Source organism: Sebastes fasciatus, chromosome 3 (genome assembly GCF_043250625.1).
Source record: "Sebastes fasciatus isolate fSebFas1 chromosome 3, fSebFas1.pri, whole genome shotgun sequence".
Lineage (NCBI taxonomy): Eukaryota > Metazoa > Chordata > Actinopteri > Perciformes > Sebastidae > Sebastes > Sebastes fasciatus.
In genome coordinates, this window is record NC_133797.1 from 30,360,359 (window position 1) to 30,383,031 (window position 22,673).

General features: G+C 42.0%; 1 protein-coding gene across 4 annotated transcripts in view; it reads left to right on the forward strand.

Moving 5' to 3' along the window:
* Window positions 1-16,766, forward strand: part of pax5 (paired box 5) — a 71,888-nt gene extending 55,122 nt beyond the window's left edge. For all 4 annotated transcript variants that reach the window (XM_074630151.1, XM_074630153.1, XM_074630152.1 and 1 more), the window contains exons 8-11: window positions 913-1,014; window positions 4,790-4,876; window positions 6,698-6,784; window positions 9,202-16,766. In XM_074630151.1, coding sequence (XP_074486252.1) covers window positions 913-1,014; window positions 4,790-4,876; window positions 6,698-6,784; window positions 9,202-9,284 — 359 coding nt within the window. In that variant the 3' untranslated portion in view covers window positions 9,285-16,766. The remainder of the gene's footprint in view (window positions 1-912; window positions 1,015-4,789; window positions 4,877-6,697; window positions 6,785-9,201) is intronic.
* The last annotated feature ends 5,907 nt before the right edge of the window (window positions 16,767-22,673 follow it).

Here is a 22,673-nt window from a genome sequence, read left to right on the forward strand (position 1 = left end):
GATTCCCTTGCTGTACAAATATTATAAAATACAAAAGGTCATATGTACAATTTGAAACAGTGAAGTGAATGACTATGCACAATGCACTCTTGTCTTTTTAACACAATCAAAATTCAGAAATCAAAATCACCTCATGTAAAATTTTTATTTGGTGCTGCAACAATTAAGCTGCCTTCACATGATTAGAAATTTGCTCTTCGCTCACCGTGAGGTAGGGCACAGAGCCTTGCGCAGGTATAAACAACGCCATTCAGGGTTTCTAGGCGGCGACAACAACAACAGTTGCAGCTGTTATCTCCTTGGTTGCGCTTTGAAAGGTCAAACTGAGGTCAAAGTTGAAATAATTTGAATTTTGAGCGTAGCGCTCGGTGGCAATTTCCAGCAGTGCGCCACACCGAGGGTAGCGCCTCCGCCTGGTTGGGCAGCACCGCTCTCCCCATAGGAAAACAGTGGCACAGCCAGCGCAGAGCGATTTTACCGCTGATCATGTGTGGCCGTCTTTAGTTGATTAATCGATTAGCTGATGGACCGAAGAATAGTAACAACCGCAACAATTTTGATTTTGCAAAAATGGCAAAAAACATCACTGCTTAGAGCTCTTAAAATGTGAATATTATCTAGTTTCTTACATTTTATGGTAGACAAGGTGAATATCTGTGGGTTTTGAACTATTGGTCGCACAAAACAAGATGATAAATTAACTGATAATGAAAATAATTGTTAGTGTTGTTGCCATAAATGAATTGGTTCAGTATAGGACAATAACAATTTAGCATGCAGAACTAACAGGCAGATTATAGCTAGGAGGTACAAATATGATGATAGTAACAATGTCGACACTGATAATAATAATATTGATAGCAGGAAGGTATTGATGGTAGCATACATGTGTGTGTATGCATGTGATTACAGGTCGAGACCTCGCCAGCACCACTCTGCCAGGCTACCCTCCTCATGTTCCTCCCACCGGACAGGGCAGCTACTCCACCCCCTCCCTCACTGGCATGGTACCTGGTGAGTTCACACACACACACACACACACACTCACTGACTCAAACAGTTTCAGTGTTTCCGTTTCTCGTTACCAAAAGTGCCATCGCACTTGGCTTTCTGTCATCTCTCGCCACCCGTCATCTCAGAAGATCTGTAACTGTTTTAATTCCCACTGGATGTGCGTGTGTGTGTCTTCAGGGGGTGTACTTAGCCACTTCCTCCTTCTTGTCCGTCTACACACTATGGCTGACAGTGCTCCCAGGGGGTGGCATGTGTGTGCATCTATACGTGTGTGTGTATGTGTGTGTGTGTTTGTGTGTGCGTCGTGTGTGTGTGTGTGTGTCTGTGTATCATTAGAAACCAGCCACAGTAGCACAGCTGTCCCTCCTCAACATTAGTAATTTGTTTTTAATGAGAATCACCAGTGACCCACGACTAATTCATTCATTCCCTTCCACTCCGCCTTCTACGCCGCTTTTGTGTTTCAATCCTGGACCGCCATTCTTGTTCTCTACCTCTCTCTCTCTCTCTGTGTGTGGATCTCTCAGTCTCTCTCTCCGTCTCTCTCTCTCTCAGTCTTGCAGTGGTGGTTATGGTCAGTGTGAAGTATACCACAGAGAAATAAAAGGGTGAAACACAAAAGCGACAACGGCGGTGAAACAAAGTCAAAACAATGTTGTTTACAAGTTCTTGTCTCTGTGTTGTCCCAATCATTCAGTCTGTGACACACACACACACACACACACACACTCCCAGGCTGACACACACACAAACAAACACTCTCAGCGGACATGTAGGAACAGCACGTCTAAAGATGGGTAACCCTGTCGCCCTGTCCCCCTGCGCTCACCCCGTCCTGTCCTCAGGTTTGACAGCATATTTGTGTGTGTTTGGGTTGGTGTATGTTTATGTGTGTGCTGGCATGCGATTGTTTGTGTGTGTTTGTTTTTGACAGTGTGTGTGTGTGTGTGCGACCTTGACACTGAGCTACACGAGGGAGACCCCTGAGCCTCCTCTCCCCTCCTTCCACCCCCCCTCATCTCCTAAACAACCTGACACGTTGCCGTCACTACGGTGATGACAAGGGGAGGATGTTCGCACCCAGGGATGCCATGGAGACCGCATCCCGACCCCACCTGACAGAAGCAGATACACACACACACACACACAAAGGGTAGTGCGAGAAAGAAAAGTTGTTGGGTTTTGAACATCCACACACACAAACAGTCTCGACATCTAAATTCCTCTCAGTGAACACTGGACGCTGCCTGAATCCTCGAGCTGACTGGAGCGAGTGGAGGAGATAATCTCCCAACTTTGCTTCTCCTGCTTCGCCATGTTTTATCTCAGCACTTCTCAGGCAAATTATCCTCCTTTTTGTCCGCTCTGTCTAATATCATACCTTCATTAAGCAAGCAACTCTCTTCCGCTGTTCTTCTTCTCTCTCTGCAGCAGGGGGGCTGACACTCAGAGGGGGTGTAGAGGAGCAGTGAGGCAGAACCGACAGAACGAGAGGGAGAGAGGAGGGATGGGGATGGGGATGAGGGGTTTGGAGGGAGGGGGCATCAGGGTCTGTGACTGTCAGCTATGGGAGAGGGATCCCCCGGGAGGAGTGAAGGTTCAGGAGAAAAGAAAGAAAGAGCAAAAGAGTGGGAAAAAAAGAGAGCAAGTCAGCGGAGAGATGTAAGAAAAAAAAAGAAATGGGGAAGAATGTTGTTTTGATGTGAAGGGTGACGGGCGAGCTGTAGTCAGGCGGGCCAGAGGACGAGAGAGAAAAATAAAGGGGAAGGGGTGAAGAGAGGAGTGGGAGGGGAAGACAGGAGGAACAGTAGACCCCAGACAGCAAGTAGTAAATGAGGGAGAAAAGCTACGCTATCATCCACTGAACGAGAGGACCACTACACTCTCGCTGAGATCTCCTGTTCAGTCACTCTCAACTAGTCTGCAAACCGTTCTGCTGAAAACTATGTTAAAGCTTCACTGTAAGCAAAATAAAATCTGAGCTAGTCCCTAAAACTAAATGACAACATTAAATGTCATTTAAATAAAATCACTGCTTTTGCGTGCACACTAGTATCCCAGATGTGACTGGGTTTTCGGAGTGTTTCCGTTATGTTCTGGAGGTCTTGAGAGCGAGCAGTTATACTAAAAGCTTTTAATGAGGAGCAGCAACTAACAACATCAGAGCAAAACACGCCGTTTGTCAAAACATTCCTGCACCTTATTAAAAGCTTTAACTGTGCACCCAATTCGACTGTTATCAAGCCATTAAATAGGCGCTAATTAAATAAATACAAAATCAGTCGCTATAACCACCATAGATGTGGGTCATTAGGAGCCTACTATGTTGTAAAAGTGAAAGCGAAACTTAAAAGCAACACGTTCTAAAGGTCTTTGCACACCAAGTCCATATTTTTCATAAGCGTTTCTTTTAATCAGTCATCCGATAAAAAACGTCACGCACAGAAACCTTGCACACTGAGTCCGATGTGTTTTATTATTCAATTTGTTGCGAAAATTCGCAATACAAGACAAAACTGAATTAATTACATGGATGCAATACGTAGCGCTGGTCCCAAACGGGGCTGATGAATGAATGACATTAGGAAGAAGCTATCGTTTAGCTGCCGAGAACACAATCACTACTGTCTAATCTTTCGTACATACTTTGTTTTGCAACCATCCCTGATTCTAAGCTGTTCTGCAATCACCTGCCACAATCTAGCTTTAATTTCCGGATCTCTGTATTATTTTATTTCTTTATTGTGAAGTGCTTTGTGCGGGGAGACAAAGTGAATCAGTTTATCACTCGCATGGACGGTGGCTCTGAGTGGTCAAACAACCCTCTTTTGCCTTTCGACGGATGCGAAAAAACGCAGAAATCAAACCCGTTCCGAAAACTTTAAATACGGACGAAAGTTTCGGAGCCGGTATGTAGACGTGATTGACACAATGTTTATTGTTATTAAATGTGCAACAATTTTGGACAAAAAAAATACGGACTTGGTGTGCAAAGGCCTTTCATGTAAAACTAAATGAAACATTGTGTTTTGGACACTAACAAAACAGCTTCTTTAGGTTTAGGCAACAAAACCACTTAGTTAAATTTAGGGAAAATATTGTGTTTTTGGCTTAAAATAACTATGGACATGGAGTTTCACACTTTTGGTAAATGGTAAATAGACCTGCACTTATTTAGACTTTATCTAGTCTTCTGACCACTCAAAGCACTTTACACTACATGTCAGCATTCACCCATTCACACACACATTCATACACTGATGGCAGAGGCTGCCATGCAAGATGCCATCAGGTTCTAATCTAAATACCCATTCACACACCGATGGCCAAGCCTTTGGGAGCAATTTTGGGGTTGAGTGTCTTGGCCGGGATCAAACCACCGACCTTCCGATTGGTGGACATCCTGCTCTACCTCTGAACCACAGCCGCCCCTTTTTACGGCGCCTGACTTCTGCTTCTGTTCCTTTCATAATTACTACGGTCACTAGAATATAATGGGATACTCTGGCATATAGTCACCTTATTCAGGTGTCTAATCACTGTTTGCAATGTGCACAGGTGCATCATGAACTTGATTTACACATTCGTTAACAGAAAACAAAAAATATGATCACACTGAAATGTAAATTCAAGTCTGGATTGCACTAAACTACAGCTTGATTGTTCTTAGCAAAGGCTGGTAGCTCAAAAACAAGTCAAGTCTCAGTAAAACTGACAAAAAAGAAACAGACATTTTCATCCTCTGCCAGGTTCTAAACATACTCTTTTCTTTCAGGGGGAGATTTTTCCGGAAGTCCATATTCCCATCCCCAGTATTCCACATACAACGAATCGTGGAGATTTCCGAACCCAAGTTTATTAGGTAGGTGTATCCCACATCTCTACATCCAGAACTGCATCAATAATTGTATCAATGAATTTCATTTCATCCTACCTCACATCCCAGCTCCAACCTTTCTAATATTCTCTTGTAATACACGGTATCTTTCATGCCCCACTGTTCATTTCTTTCATTACATTACATTTCTGTCTGTATTGTACTATACAGTACAATACATCACAGACATACTAATGGTTCTGTGAAAGGATGTTTTAAAGGACTGGCAATTTGGGGTGTGAATGGATTTGAAGAAAAGGAGAGAGAGAGAGAGAGAGAGAGAGAGAGAGAGAGAGAGAGAGAGAGAGAGAGAGTTGAAGGAACAGATTAACAGGCATTTATCTGCATATCATCAGCGTTGCATTTTGGGATTTGTGGGATTTCATGTTATACAGTTATTGTGGAGAAAGTTCACTCTTATTTATAATTTTTCATGTTGTCACAAGGGATGAAAACCGAACCGTAAAAAAAATTAACCATTCAATGACGTTCAAAAATCAACCGAGGGCTCAAATATTCGTTTTGGTCTGAGTTGGCTAAGATTTCTTTCGTAGATTAGTCATTTTGTATGCTTTATTCATGCTGAATGACTTATTTCCAAGAAACTTATGAGCACAAGATTTCAAGTGGTGCTTTTTGTGTGGTTCTTTGTGGAGAAAGATCCGTGAATTAAATCCACTAATCGGTTAGTTGACAAAATCGTATACGAGTGTTAGTCAACTAAGAATTTCTTTGGTCGAGGACAGCTCCACAGTGTATCTATTTATGTATTTTGGAGTGCAAACACTTTTGAAATGGTTATGTTTTTCTTCTCCCTAATGTGAAAAACAAATCGAAACCATGACCCGAAAAACGAAATACAAACCAAACCGAAACTTGTTGAACCGTTGCACCTCTAGTAGTCACCCTCACATCTATGAACGACTATGACTGAAACAAACTGCGACAAGCAGTGATCAACCAGACCACAATGAGCATCAGTTTATAGCCTATCAACTAATCCACTTTGAGAGGCAATGTGACATCAGTCTCAAAAACATGTTTTCAGATAATCCAAAGAGGTGCACCAGAAATGTCCTCTGTTGAACAATAAAATATCATGTTGCATTGTGGCTTAAAACGTGTCTTCTACTTTAGCACTGAAGGTGGGCGATGTGTCAATATAGGCTATACCAGCAGAGATGTTGCCATATCATTACTTAACCTATCCGGGATAGTAATGAGCAGCACCGCTTTATGTGTCATTGGATATTTGCATAAACGTGATGAAATACCTTGATTTCTCAGGTATTTAAAGTCCCAGTGAAACAGACATTAAGTGACTTTAGATTCTGTACTGTGAGTATTCCCCAGTAAAATTTGATTTAAAAAAAAATCGCAATATATCGCCTTACTTACAGTATCGCAATACGTATCGTATTGCCAGATTCTTACCAAAACACAGCCATATTGCCAACTAAAGACTCATCCATCAATCACCTTAAGATGAAACACATAAACCACCTTCACCTTGCAAAAACCATGATTGCACATGTTTTAGTGAAAGACATCCCATCCCTGTCTTGACATCTCTGCATCCTTGTTTAAGAGGAAAAATTAACCCCGAGCCAAAAACAGTGTCAAAGGCATTGTCTGGGGAGTCATTTAAGGGGTCACGTTTAAAGGTGAAACGGTGAGCGGGTGGCGGCGTAAAGGTCAATAGGTGAGAAGGGTCAGTGCTGTGATGACCTGTAGTGTCCCCTCCACCACCGTTTCCTCTCCTTACCTCTCGTCTCTCTTTCCTTCCCTCCATCCCTCTGTCCCCAGTGTTTCAGCAGGATTATGGGTCTCTCCTGGGGACGGAAATCGGCTGCTCCTCCAGTCTCTTCACCAGCCAGGCAGGACAGATGCAAGGTAGGTGGAGAGAGAAACAGAAAGCAAATGAAAGAGTAAACACAAGCAACAAGTATGTGTGATGATTCAGGTGTGCAGAGGTGCAATGATGAGGAGAAATGACGGTGGAAGCGACTGTAAGGCAACTTTAGTATGATAACGGATGAGCGGCCACATAATATGAGGACAAGATGCACATTAGGAGACTCTGAAAGGTTTAAGATTGATGGCAGCGGCAACAGAGAGGCTGTGATACGGAGGGAAGGCGGGGAAGGATGAGAGTAGAGGTGACAAATGAGAGAAAGGGGAGTTTTTAAAAAAAGAGGCAAAGAGGAGAGAGGGCGTCTGAAGTCTTGACTGAGACTAAATAGTTTGTCAGGCCGGCTTAATGCCTCACTTCCCCAAAGAGTCTCCTGAGATTACCTGGACTGTGGACAGACATAACCTGTCAACACACAGCTGGGCTGATTGATGGAAGTGACAGAGACAGGTGTGTGTGTGTGTAGACGCTGTGTACAAAGGTGTGTGAGTGTGGGTTTCTGTGTGTCTTTGGGGTTACAGTATTGAATTGACCTCTTCCCTGAGGAGAGAATAGACTCAAGGGATCAGCAGTAGTAGAGCTGTACTCAGTGTGTCAGCTTAGACTGTCACTTAGATATAGTGTGTGTGTGTGTGTGTGTGTGTGTGTGTGTGTGTGTGTGTGTGTGTGTGTGTGTGTGTGTGTGTGCGTGCGTGCGTGTGTGTGTGTGGGTGTGTGAGTGCGAGAGAAGAGTGAAGGTGGGAGATGATGAGACGACTGTCAGAAAGTAGACTGAGTTCATTTTATTGGTTGTGCACGACAAGGAGACTCTTTTTTGTTCATGTCATTAGCTTCATCAGGTCATGTCATCTCATCCCTTCCTTTCACTCCTCACATTCAACTTCAAATATAATCTTAACAGAAAATTGAAGCTGCTCATTCTTCATTTACACTGCATTTCAGTAACCCTAAAGTAGTTAAAGGATAATTCAGATTTATTACAACCTGGGTCTTATTTCTGTCATTTTAACCATCATTCCTATCGCTGATATTAAAAATGGAACTCGCCGAGTTAATTGCAGAAGTCCAACAGGGAAAGAAACATGAGTAGAAGCACGAGACAATCATACAAGTTTTTAAATCCCCAGATTAGCCTCATGTATTTGGAAGAGAAAGTACTTGCAGCTCTAAGAAGCTATATATTGCTTTTCCAGCCCACAAATTTACTGTTTTATTCACTCTCACCACCCCGTTTCCAGATGTAGCAGGCAGCTGTTTTCAGCAAAAAGCTCTGATAAACACACTACACTCTACCTGCTCAGGACCAAACAAATTGAGACTTACTTGTGACTTCCAAAACCATGACTTGGTCTCATCCCCTTTAGATGGCGATCATTTAGCTGCTAAAAAGCCAATTATCCAGATATTTCCCTCAGGAGTTGGTGCAGACCAAAACAGAGCTAAAAGGGGAGTGAATATTGGACTTATATTCATCAGATGGCTAGAAACACGACTCCAAATGAATGCTAATGTTGCGCTGTATCTACTGGATTTGTAGGCAATAAGCAGCTGTTCGCTAACCTGTTCCCCATATCAACTTTATAAGTTAATAATCATAGACTGTATATAAGAAGTGGACATAATCACTGTGACATCACCCATTGGTTTGTGGACTGCCATTTTGAAGCCTTGAGTTTGTCATTTTTGTCATTGCCATCTTGGTTCTTTGCAACCAGAAGTGACATGAATGTTGAATAAGACATTTTTAGGCGACCAAAATGTTACAATTAACTTTCATGAACAGAAAACACACTGTGAAAGAGTTAAAGTTGTAAGCGAACAACTCCCAGAACAGACAGCGCCGTGGTAGCCACACCCTAAAGCTCACCCTGCTTTATGGTCTATTTCACTCTAAATGGGACCATAACTTACTAAATGAACATCATGCTGTATTGAAGAAGACTTGAAACTAGCGATTGAGACCATAAACTCATGTTTACAATGTTTACTGCGGTAATAAATCCAGTGAGAAGTAGGGTCATTTTCTCATAGACTTCTATACTATCCGACTTCTTTTTGCAACCAGAGGAGTCGCCCCCTGCTGGCTATTAGAAAGAATGCAAGTTAAAGGCACTTCTGCAATGGCTTCACTTTTCAGACCCGGAGGTTGCCAACTGGTCATAATATGTCAACGTGTGTTTACAGCTTGTTACGCTGCCCCCAAGTGGCCATAAATTATATCAATGCAGCTTTAAATAATTGGTGAGCACAACAATATCACAACCCAAAAAAAGGCCAAAACTACAAAAACAAGACCCATGTTGCAATAGAATGGACTCATCAAAAAATATATATTTTTTTAGTCTCTAGTCTCTTTAAGAGAAATTGAATGTCAGATTTGTTTCTGTGTTTCTTATAGGGTCACCGTACTACTACAGTACAACATCACGGGGGGCGGGCCCTGCTGCCACTGCAACAGCCTCCGCCTACGACCGCCACTGACCCCTCCTACTAAGACACGAGGAGGATGAGGAGAAGGAGATGAGGGAGGAACAAGGGGACGGATAGCACCAGCACTGCACAGTAAAAACCTGCCTACGCACGGACGACAATGAGGACGAAGATTTCAAATATTTGACGTCAGTGATGTTTGAATTTTCTTTGATTGACACTTAAGCCAACAAACGCACTGCTCGGCTGCGACACAGACAAACTGGGTATTACATTACTGTGAGGACACAGGCATGGCGTACCAATAACTGATAGATATAGGACTGGTCAGGGGCGAGTGAATTTGGACCCTCCCATAATAAATCAAGGCTTGGTATCCCTATCTTGTTTTTCATCTACAAATCCAAAAAGTCAGTGTGCAGCAGTAATTGAAACTGTATTGTGATCTTCTGGGTGAAATGTTTTCAGGTTGGGAATATTTTTGAGGAAATGATTTGAGTTAATTAGAGCAAAATCACTATCCAAACAAACAGTCTTTTTATGCCCCGACATCAATCAATCAATTTTCTATGCCATGCTATGGTGAAGTAAGGACAATCCAATTCTCATAACTTTGAATGACCAAAATCATCCATATCATTATCATTCCAGTCTCTTTACTGTGGATTTAACATGTTTCCCCCGGGATCACAATGCTTGATAAATGGGATACCATCATTTTCAATGAGAGTGTTCAGTTTCACAATTGACCGTTCACTAAGCCCGTCTACTGTAGTTACTGCCAGTTAATGCCTGTCAAGCTTTGTGTTCTCGCATGGCACATATGTGGTTTACAATGATACCAGTGGCAGATTTACCATCTAAACTGTAGGTTTTTTTTGGATCCTTTCAGACAAGAAGTAGAAAAAAAAAAGCTTTTCTAGCCGGCCAGCTGATTAGACTGTTGTCAGGCTATTAAATAGGCGTTAGTAGTTTCTATACGTACCATAGATGCCTACTACACCCAATAGTAAGTTTTATCATATATTCACATGGTTGATCACCGAAAGAAGGTATAAAAGAAGATGACAGCGACGTCTAGCGACCGTAGTAATTATGATAGGAGCATAAGTGCAAGTCAGGTGCTATAGTATAGACAGCTTGAAACTCCATATTGGGTGCGATGGATGTTGCCTAAACCTAAAGAAGTTGTAGTTTTGTTGCCTAAACCTAAAGAAGCCGATTTGTTTGTGTTCAAAACGTAACATTTCATTCAGTTTTACAACATGTTACAACCAGCTACTTTTAAGTTTTGCTTTCACTTTTACAATGTAGTAGGTCTAGTAGGCCCCTACTGACCCACAGCTATGGTGCTTATAGCGACTGATAATGCCTATTTAATGGCCTGATAACAGTTGAATCGGTGGCAGCTGACAGCCATCTATTTTGCTGAATAAAAACAGGCACAAAAGCCACAGCAAATCTGGCCGTTTAATCGTTTAATCTGTCATTACACCTTTGCTCTTCTATTTTTGGTTTTGAAAAAGGCTAGAAGATACGTTTCCGCCGTCAAATCTCTTTAAATGCAGCCCCATGCACACACCGCTTCAACATGTGGAGAAATCCAAAGCTTGACAGGCCTGCCGTGCCTAGTTATGGTTGCTAAGCTACGATTGGATAATCGCCGTTCGGGGGTGCGCTTTAGCAATTGCTCAATTCCAGCGGTTGTAGCCGGATCCCAATGTGTAGCCTATCACAGAACATCTAACATCCACGCTAGCGAATGCCGCTGACTGGCCTTTCAGTAAAAGCACAGCCTATAAAATCTGAGCCCTCTACTGTTAAAATGAACAGTATACACGTTCACATCAGACCAAAATCAAATCCACCAGGGAGCGTTATTGTACAGGAAGGTGCTATCCTGCCTCCCCAAGCCAAGATTGAGTCCTGATCAAGAGCTATTTATAATGGGAGGAGACACAGAGTAATATATTAAGAAGCTTTTCTGCGCTGCACTCCGTGATGAGAGTGAATGCCTGTAATGATTTATAATATGTGTCACGCTGTTGTGCTAGAATAGTGATGATGATGATGACGACGATGCAGTGAAATATGAAATCTTAAAAGAAATTTCAATATGAAAAGAAGTCTTTGTTTATAAATATGATCTGATTTTCCTGTTTATAGTTTGTTGCCTGGTATCAGTTGACACAGGTGCCATTGAATAAGACGCCATTTTCTATCTGCTTCCTGATCATTGATAAGAAGAGCCAGGAAGCAGTGGCACCCTCTCTTTCTCTCTCTCTCTCTCGCTCTCTTTCTATTTCTCTCTTTAAACTCCCCAAAGATGGGCCCCCCCTAGTGGATCGGCTGACTAACTACAAAAGCACAAAGAGACTCAATCATCATTTAAAGGCGCCATATTACTTTTTGGACTTCCTTTTAGAACCATTACTTCTTCTTTTTCTCCCCCCTTTTGAGTGATTGTCCTTGTGCTGTTTGACACCCTGAAATTGTTTCGATAAAAGCATTGCTTTCGTGAAAAAAAAACAACAAGTGTTTTATTTTTGTTTGTCTCCTGCATCAGTTCTGCGCTGTGACAATGTATGACACCAGGGTCGAGGCCTTACCCATCATGTACAGACAGAGTAGGACAGATTTGCCCTTCGGCGCTGATCTGAAATCAGTGTGTTTTTATCCCTCTCGAATGTTTGAGGGCCCGCGGCGTTGATCTTGTGAGAGGGCAATATCTTCCTAAACCTGTACGTAGCTTCCTGTCTCACTTCTGTCCATACAAGACTTGTACAGTAATCAGTGAATGAGAAGAGAAGTCACAATGTCAAATAGCAATTTCAATTATTCACTTTTGGATTTAGATTTTAGTGATGAAGCTTTCTTTACGATAAAAAGACTAAGAGGTGTGTGGTGTTGTTTTAGCCATCGTCTGCAAGTGTTTACATATCTTTTTGTTTGTTTCGGGTATGTGTGGCTGACCGTAGCGCTTCATTGCTACTGTGTAGTTTTACTAGCTAACAGATTGAAGGCACCAAATCTGCAGCGTGAGACATAAAATATAGCTATATAAACATATACCTATAACACTGAACAAAGCTGTTAAGTTTCTCAATCTTTGTTGTTTCTGGGTTTTGAAATAGTGATAGAGTTTTACATTTGTAGACCTTAAAAGTTGTGTGCGCACAACTCTAAAGCAGATTCTTATGACGGCTCGCCTGCTGTGCGGCCGGCGTGCACCGCAGCAGGAGCCTTTCCTTGTTTCTGTCTTTTCTCTCTTGATCTTTCTGAGGCATTATTGAACCTGAACCACACCAGCTGAAAACAAGGACAGTGCCTTTAGTTTTATATGTCAACTCCCTCCCACCCCCCGACTGACCACGCATCACTAAAACAAGATTCAGCTTCCCTCCCTGCAACTCCTTAAACAAAACTCTGCCTATCTGCCCACGAGAACACAGGGTTGTAGATTATATAAAGCCTTCCACAAATAAGTAGCAACCAGTGATTTCCGTAGTGACATTACAGCTCTGATAACAGGACCTAGCTCTGATCCAGCACCCTAAACATACTCATCACGGACATTTCAGTCACAGATTTGCTCATAAAATTTGTGACAGGAATAATGTTAACAAATACAAACTCATCTGATGGAAAATTAGCAATCTACAAATGAAATCAGGCGGCTGGAAAGTAACAAAAATCTAAATATATTCCAAGAAAGGTCTGTTCCATTTAAGTCGATATCAGCAAATGTAAAATCAAAGGTGGCACAGGACTCTTCTGGTAGCCTGAAGATGTATAAATGAGATATTACAGTTTTAATTGCTAGTATTGCTGCAATATAGCTTCCAGCCACCGGAGGCAGCACTGAGCGCATATAAGTACGGCAGCGTATTGCTGCCCCACCGGGAAAAAAACGTATTGCGTTATAATGTGAAAAGTTTATCGTTATAACGTTATAACGTTATAAGATAGTTTTCATGTTATTACAACTTGCATAACAAGAAACTTTTCTTGTTATAACAATATACTATTTATCTTTTCACGACCTGATAACGTATTGTTATAAAACATTTCACGTTAAAACGTAAACTGTTTCACGTTATAACAATATAAGTGATGATCACGTTATAACGTGAAACATTTTGTAAGTTATCACGTTTTATCATGAAAAGTTTCACGTTATAACAAGATATGTAGTATATTGTTATAACAAAAAAAGTTTCTTGTTATGACGTGGTACGTTTGCATGTCGTATTAATGTGAAAAATATCTTCAAAAACATCTTGTAATAACAATAGGCTTTTCACGTTATAACGTGATACTGATCTGTTTTTTTTTCTTGGTCTGGCAGCAATACACTTCCCTATAGAAAAGTCCTTTCCCTGACTTTTCCTCTAGCGCCACCAGCAGGCCAATTTTTTTACTTAGCCACTGAAAAAATATCTCAACAGCTACTACATAGATTGGCTCAACATTTGGACATTCAGACATTTATGATTCCCAGAAAATATATATATCCGAATGACTTTAGTGATCCACTGACGTTTCCTCTAGTGCTACCACGAGAGAAAAAATCTCAACAACTGTTGGACAGATTGCCATGAAATGTTGTTGCACACATTCATGCTCCCTTCAGGATAAACTGTAAAGTGATCCTCTGACTTTGCGGCATCATCAGGTCAAAATTCAAATTTATTGAATACTTTGGTTTATGCTAAATTAACACGGTGAACGTGGTAAACACTACACCTGTTAGAATAGTCTTTGTGAGCATGTTAGCATACCAATGTAAGCATTTGGCTCAATGCACCTCACAGAGTCACAGAGCTGCTAGCGTAGCTGTCGACTCTTTGTCTTGTTGTTACTTCATAGTCGTCTGACGTCGGGGTTTTTTCCAGCTTCAGAGTTGCTAAGAAGATTTTCTACAATCCATCCATTGAGTTAATCATTATTCTTCTGTAACACACATTTTATGAGCAAATCTCTGACTGAGATTTACCAGAGAAATGAGAAATATCCATTCAGGACCGTGATATATGTGATATACGTGCTATACAGCCACGGATCAGGGCTGATGATCAGCGAAAAAAGGCACAAAATATACAGAAAAAGCCAAGTAAGCGACAGACATGTTACAAGTCTGTTCATTAATATTGCTTTTTTATTCAACCAGAGCGTCTTATAAATGAATTACGCCCTTTTTCACAAACACACACACACACACACTGTCTCACACACACACTACTGTAAACATGAAGAAATATTGATTGAAAGTCGTTCTCCTTGAGGAGGTGAATCCAGTCGTGCCTCCTGTGTCCGCTCGCGAGAAGCTGCGACACCAAACAGGCCAAATTCGTTCTCCGGTGTATAGCCAAGAATCCAGCCATACATTAACAGGATTATTTGTTAACTATGCATCTCATAGTGACACAGCTTGCCTTGCCATTGCTCTGACCTAATTGGTTCACATGGGGAGAGAACGGGTTCTCATTGGCCCGCGGTCGTTTTCGATTGGCAGCCGTGACATTGACTGCAGCGATGAGGGGGGACTGTCATTGTGGGTGGTAGTGTAGGAAGCACGGCGGGCAGAGGCCACACACACACACACACACACACACACACACACACGCACACACACATATATATATAAATATAAGTACAGACACACACTCTCCCTCCCTTTGTCCTTTGCGGAGTGGTGATCGCCCCTCCTCTCATGCCCCCGTGTTCCCCAGGGGAGGCCAAACCTGCTGTGCCATCAGAAGCTCATCCCGTCTTCTTTCTCCCCCTCCCTCAGCCCTAATCTCATCACATCTCATGCACTCTCTCCTCTCCTCCCCTCCTGTAGCACTGCCACACCACCAGGATTAGGAATATTAAAACTATTCTGTTGATTTCAGGCCTGTGACCTTCCTCAAAAAGTCCTCCCTCTTTCTTCAGACAGCCCTATTAATCCCCTTTTCTTACTTTGCTCTCCGACTATTCAGACGTGATGCTCGCTGTCCTGTCAGAGATTCTGCATAGGAATGAAGCAGGGTGTTTTGTGCCAAAGCGAGGTCATTTCAATGGCAATATTGCTGCCGGTATCTTTATTTGGCCAAGAATATTCTGCGAGATCGCATCTCATATTCTGTTTTCTCTTCATGTATCTGTAGAGCGTTTAAAAACCACAAAGAAACACTAGTTTCAGATCAGACAAAGACGTTTCATTTCCAGCTTTGCTACAGTTTACTGTCCATGAAAATGCAATCGCATCCTGCATTTTTATCCCAGCTCCAAATCAAATAGGAAACTGAAATAAATGCAAATTAGTTTTTTTTTTATTATTATGATTTCTCACCGAGTGTGCACCGCCTGACTGTATCTCAATATGAATCCATGAAGATGGCTACTGCCTTCGTAAAAACCTGAGGGGATTTCAGCATCACATCTTGACAGCAATTAGTGGCACAATCTGTTTCATGCTTGCTGATATAACTAGGCTCTGGACAGATCTCATACTGAAGTGTTACAATGTTCTGTACATCTTAATATTATTCAACTGTGGAAGAGGAGAAATAACACAGCCTACAAAAATCAACTGTGCTTTTTAAGCAGATGTTTCAATCAAAAAAAAAAAAAAAAAAGATAACATGATTTTTCACCTTACTGTGGCCTTTCGTGTAACAATCTGGAGTTTTTTTGTGTCCATGGCTTCCTATCTGGGGTGTTAAAGAGATATTTATATCTGTAATGTTTTGGTAAAAAAAAAAAAGAACAATTAAAAGACAGAATTACATCAGAACGCAAAGACGAAATTAGGTTTCAACGATTCAGCTTGCTCTATTCTTCAAAATCAAACGCGACAAAAAGAAAAACATATCTGTAACATTCACCAAAGCCTGTGATGCCTGTTTTAAATAATAGATTCTTGTACAAAACATATAAAATAGCAGAAAAGACTTACAGATACAAACACAAAATGAAGATAAGAAATGCCTTCAAATATTCTGGAGGGGAGGATTTAAAAAAAAAAGTAAAAGAAATGCTTCTTTAAGAAAATGTGTATGTTTTTTATTCGATTTTCTAGTAGTTGCAAACAAAACTTGGTGTTTTTTCTCTTTGTGTGTTGTGTGTTGTCTTAATATTTGAATGTATTTTACTGCAGTGCGAATTTGCCAAAGATATCATATCACTTGATTTCTCTCTTTTGTTTTTTTTTCGTTTAGTTTTTTTGTTCCTGAATTGTGACCAATTTTGTTCAGAAAACTGGAAATAAATGGTGAATTTGATATTATGCTTATTTTGTCATATTTCTATTGTTAATATTATTGTTATTTTATTTCCTGGGTTTGAGTTTACTGTGAAATATTAAATTGCAGTTTGCTTGATGCATCTCTTCATACTCAGTCTGTGTACCTGTCCATCCGTTCACCTGAGTGACTGTTGTTGGTGAATTATTCCATTTATGTACCTGTAATGTGAAGCTAAGAAGTAATTATTTGTAAATATTTGCCATAATTTTATTGGTCCTTCAGAATAAAAAATAATTTTTTGGAAGTTAAAGTTTCCGTGTCAGTACTTGGCTACAAATTGTGTTTTTCATGGACGTCAACATGCATACAAGCAGTAAACACACACTTATTGCTGGTCTAAAAGCCACATTCCTCAACATCCAGCATCAGCCTGGATAGTCGGAGACTTCTAGAGCAGGAGGCTGCTTGTGTCTCAGTGTGACCCCGCAGCGCAGCTTTCATCCTGGGGACACAGATCTCATCTTTGGGCATCTATCTGGAGGCGAGGAAGGGGGGCACCGCTAAACCCCCCTCCATCTCCTCACCCCACCACTCTGAGTGAATCGAGTGTCCCAGTGCTGCAGTCTTGGCTGCTGGCCGAGTCCAGGAGGGGGCAGAGGTGTGTGTGTGTGTGTGTGTGTGTGTGTGTGTGTGTGTGTGTGTGTGTGTGTGTGTGTGTGTGTGTGTGTGTGTGTGTGTGTGTGTGTGTGTGTGTGTGTGTGTGTGTGTGGAAGAAAGGCAGAGGAGGAGGAGGAGGAGGAAGGGGGAGAGGGGTGATAATAGGACACAAGCCACGACATGGCGACAACACGCCACACACACAGAAAACAGCACAAACCCAGCTTGAGACACAGGCCGGGCTGTCCGCAGTTTGGGTGCCTGCCCAGGACGCCAGAACGGCACAGTGCGCTTGTGTGTGTGCATGTGTGTGTGTGTGTGTGTGTGTGTGTGTGTGTGTGCATTCAAGCTCATTTTGGTTCCTTGCCAACTAAAGGCAGCCCTGTAAGGTTGTGTAGGAATGCATCATATAGTAAAGAATAAACACTTAAAGGGCAGGTCTATTGTTATTTTTTGGGGGGGGGGATTGAGGATTTTATATCATTCTGTAGCTTCCCAGTGGTGTTCCTTATGTATTAAAATCCAAACATGCAAATTTTGGTAAAAGTACGTATGTTTTAGCGTCAAAATGCTATTTTCCAAGCCCTTCAAAAATCTTTTTCCCACGTGACCTGACATAGGTTTCTGCATGATGACGCTGCTACATGTACAGTATATATGCATCCTTATGGTCAGTGTATTACAGGCAGTAACTTAGCAGTCGCCATGCTCCCAGTTTTGAGAAGCAGACATGAGAACCAACACAGAAGCTAAGCAATGCACTGTTGTGTGGACGTGCACATTAGTTTGGATGAGTCGCATAATAACACAAACAATGAAGTCTAGTGGCTTTGAAGAAAGCGAACTAACGGTTTCAATTCCCCGTCAGAAAGCTGTCTGATGGCCAGGTAAAGATGTGAAACTATTATAAATATAGTGTACACTTATCCGGATATCGATCTTTTTTAGGTGGGACATTTAGCTAAAATACGTTTTCGCACTGCTTCCGTGCACAGCCGCTTTACCTCGCCGTCAGACAGCCCTTTCTGACGGGGAACTGAAGCCGTTATATCACTGTCTTCAAAGCCACCAGACTCCATTGACAAAAACAGTAATTTTTCCTCGCAGGACACGGGAGTATACATACAACTCCAGTTCAAAAAATCTGAATGAACCCTTTCAGTTATTTCCAAACTCAGTTGACTCCGCTAGTGCTAGCGTCAGTGGGCAACCTCCGGGTCTGAGAAGTGAAGTCAAAGCGGAAGTGCCTTAAACTTGCATTCTTTCTAATAGCCAGCAGGGGGGCGACTCCTCTGGTTGCAAAAAGAAGTCTGATTGTAGGGAAGTCTATGAGAAAATGAGCCTACTTCTCCCTTGATTTATTACCCCAGTAAATATTGTAAACATGAGTTTATGGTCTCAATCGTCAATTAATTAAATAACTTAAAACTCTTTTATTTGAAGGGGCTTTGCACCAACTTTACATGTCATGGGGAGTAGCTACACAGCCTGTGAAATCAGCTGTAAAATGTCTTCTGTGGGAGCTTTGCCAAGTCTGGAAAAAACTGGGTGTCATAGAGTGTTTTTGGAGCTATACTCACACTGGGAACTAAAAATTGTAATATTTCAGCCTCTGCTCACTTTTCTTTGTTAATCTGTCTCTTACAATATCAACTGAAAGGGCCCTTTATTGAAACGTTCTCCCTCTGAACTCATGATGCATGTAACAAAGACACAATTAGATCAAGGTATGGATGGAAAGTTTAATTTGGCACTGCCGTAGTTTAAAAAGCTCTGTGTAGACTACTGAAATCTGGCCGACAACACTGACTGTTAGCAACAGTGTTTGTATGACAGGTGCAGAGCTGACGTATGACCTGTCAGATCAACGTCGGCTTGAAAAATAAGGGTTTGACAGTGTTGAGTTAGTTAGAAAGCAGTGCCACACCCTCTGCCCTCTTCACTCTCCTCCTATTGCTCCAGATTACATAACATGACTAGGCATTGACATGTTCTACCTCTCCTCCCCCTCCCCTCCTCTTCCTCCTCCTCTGGCTTCCCATACAAGAGCAGGAGACAGACAACAGTGGTACTTATGGAGGCCAAGAAGTCATGCAAATTAACGTCAGTCAGCATCAGTATGTTTTGGCCCTCCAGAGCCCCTGTAGGGAGGAGGTGTGGGGCCAACTGAGTATAATTGGGCCTCAGCTGATTAGTGAAGAGGGGCTCATACAGGAGAGAGAGGGGGATGAGAAGAAGAGATGCTGACGAGATATTAGGAGTGAGAGAGCAGGGCCTTTGAATCAAACAGAAGGAGAAGGAAGAGAGAAACTGACAAAACATACAGAGGAAAAGGATGGAGCGCTAATACACGTGTTGCATATTCATGACTGCTGCTGTGTTTGCATCCCCACTCTGTCTGCCAGTTTTGCTCTCTTTCTGCTCTATACTGTTTATATCCACCGGTGCATTTGTCTTATACTCATATTATGTTATGTGTTTGGGTGTAGAAACATTACTGAAGATGTGCAACAGGCATGTAAATACTATTTATCAAAGGATTCCTCTGGTTTATTACAACTTGGGTCTCGTTTTCATAGATTTGACCATCATTCCCAATAGTTATAACATTGTACTGACCAAGTTTACTGCTGAGATCTGGGAACACAGCGACATCCACTAAAGATGCCAGATAGGGCAAGAAACACAAGCAGTCAGATGATTGTACAAGTTTTAACAACCGCATCACCAGACAAGTACGTCAACATTGGATGATTCTGCAACAACTCATATTACGTCCAATGCCAACTTCTTTCAAATTCATGCTTTCTACAATATCATGGCTATAGAGTGGTGCAGGAATGAGTCCTAAAACCTGGAAATGAGTGAGCATGTTAGCACTTCCAGTTCCCGCGTCTGGAAGTCAAAGAGTTTTTAGTTAAACGTCTAAAATAAGATCTGTGGTTAACACAAGCTTAAGAGATTTTAACGTTTTGTTCTACGACATAAAAGACATCAGTAAATATCCCACTCTTTCATTTTGAAGCTTTTACGTGTCTTAAAAAAGGCGGATGCAAAGAAGTGGCTACATGAGATTACTAAACGTCATCAAAGCAAACACTAGTCCGCCTTTATCTTAGTGGTGGCAACATGAGGTCATGTGACCGTGGTGTAGTATGTTTATAGCGATCGCATTCACACTTCAAAAATCATAAAAGTGGTGTTCATTTGTAAGAGTTATCGGAACAAAACGTGTACGTATCATAAACTTTTGTTTGACACAGGGTTTATTTTCTGCAATAATCCAAAACCCAGTGGAAAAATCCCATTGGCATGATGAATCACACATTTTTTTATCTTGGCAGCCTACAAAAAACTGACTGACTGCGTTGTCTTATTTCACAGTTTGTGGGTTGGCAGGCACTCCAGATACCCAGATGTATATCACTGAAAAAGTGAGATTTTCATATGTCCCCATTAATATGATGGATCCCTATAACCAAGAGCAGTTTCTTATTGTTAATGATGTGATATTTATAGCAGTGGTTCCCAACCTGGGGGTCAAAATGATGTTAATTTTTCTAACTTTTTTCTAATCACTGCTTTTTGCTTGTAGATTACTAGATAGTTTGACATCTTAAAGCTCCTAAAACTTTTCAAATGAAACCAGTCTGAGAAGAAAAAAAACTCTTGTTGAACTAGCCATCACCCAGTGAAATTTGCCAGCCGACATTGCTTCATTTAAAGGGTTCACGAGGAAGTTTCAATCCCACTTTCACATGCAATTGCATGCCACCTGTTTCTATCATCACCTTTAATCATTTGGATTCATTACTGTGCATGCAAGTCTTTTTTTAAATACACAGCGTCAGAGAGAAGGAAACCAGTCCTCTGCTGGTCCGACTGTTTGCTCATCAAACTAGGAGAAACTCTTACAGTGAAAAACTGTGGTTTGACCTTATCACACAAGACATTTGGACTTCACAGAATGAGCCGTTACATGCCTCTCATTGCCCTTTACGGCAGAGTCCATGTTCACACAGTGAAGTCACAGAGATGCATTACACAGTGACAGTGGTAAAGATGAGCGAGGCTTGTTCAGAGTGCTTATGTGCTGTGTTTCACTCATTAAGGCCCCCCGGGCACCAGAAATGACGAGACACGTAGTTCCATGTAAAGTTTTTTCCCCCCTCTCGGCCCGTCACTCACAATCACCCTCTCACACAGATACTACATGTAACAAATGTCAGACGTGAGTAGGGTGTGTGTGTGTGTATGTGTACATGTCTGTCTGTGTGTGGATGTCGGACCATTGACAGGCATGGAAGCAGCTTGTTGAACTAATAGCCTAACTAATGTGTCTACATTCCCTGCCTCCCTCCCTCTCCTTACCTCCCTCACCCCCTCTTCCCTCGGCAAAACTGACATCTATGAACTGAGCAGAGAAAAGAGAGAAAAGGAGGGGAAAAAAAGAGGAGGAGAGGAGTGGGTTGACAAGCAGCGGACCCTCTCGCCCTCCCGTCTGACTCCGTCTATCTCCCCCTCGCTCCCTGAGGGTTTGTCTCTGAGGGTAGTGCTATGATGAATAGGCCTGTCTAAGCTAACCTAGCGGAGACCAATTAGAGAGAGAGAGAGAGAGAGAGAGGAGAAGAAAGATAGAAACAGAAAAACAATGAGAGAAACTGAAGAAAAGGGAGAGCAGGAGACAGAGAAGAAGAGATCGAGAGGAAGGGCAGATAGGTTAAAAAGGAGGTAGGAGGATTGGGGTAAAGTGGAAAGTTTAAGACGAAGCATGTTGGGTGTACTGCTGTCTACGTGTGTGTGTGTGTGTGTGTGTGTGTGTGTGTGTGTGTGAGTGTGTGTGAGCTGTCAGTGCTGAGGGAGAGGCAGTGTGAAGAGGGGCTGGCCTCTTAAGTCTTAACCTCGTCTGCTGCTGCAGGAGAGGCTTTGACAGCAGAGACGCACAAACAGGACTGACCCTCGCAAAACACTTCCTCCTCCTCCTCCTCCTCCTCCTCCTGAGAAACCTTTCACTGCTGCGCTCCTTGCTCCTCGTCTTCCTCTTCCCCTCTTCATGCTGATTATTCTGTTGGCCCTTAAGACATTAGCAGCCTAGTTGAGCTAACACATTAAGTTTTGGTGGCATTTTTTATATAAATAAATGTACTAATGTCTGCTAATATACAGAAGGTATCCCCGAGGGATTGTTGCTGTTGGTCTTTGCTGTGGTGTTTTTGGACTGCATTTCCCAGGGGTCACCTAAATCAAAGAGTGATGGCAGTAGTACACATCTTTTTCTTATTTTATTCTAGTCTTTGTCTTGTGATTCAACTTACAGACATCTGATGACTAGGGCTGTCAAAACTAATGCGATAACTTGTAAACTCAAATTTGTTTTAACGCCACTAATTTCGTTAACGCAACTTGTCTGATAACGAGAATATTGACAAGTCTTAAACAAAGGAACTTTCTCTACCATCCATCCCGTATGATGTGAACGTTGCATCATACTTGGAAACTTTGGCCCCCCTCAGTCTGGCCTGGGATCAAACCCCACTAACGCTTCCTCGCC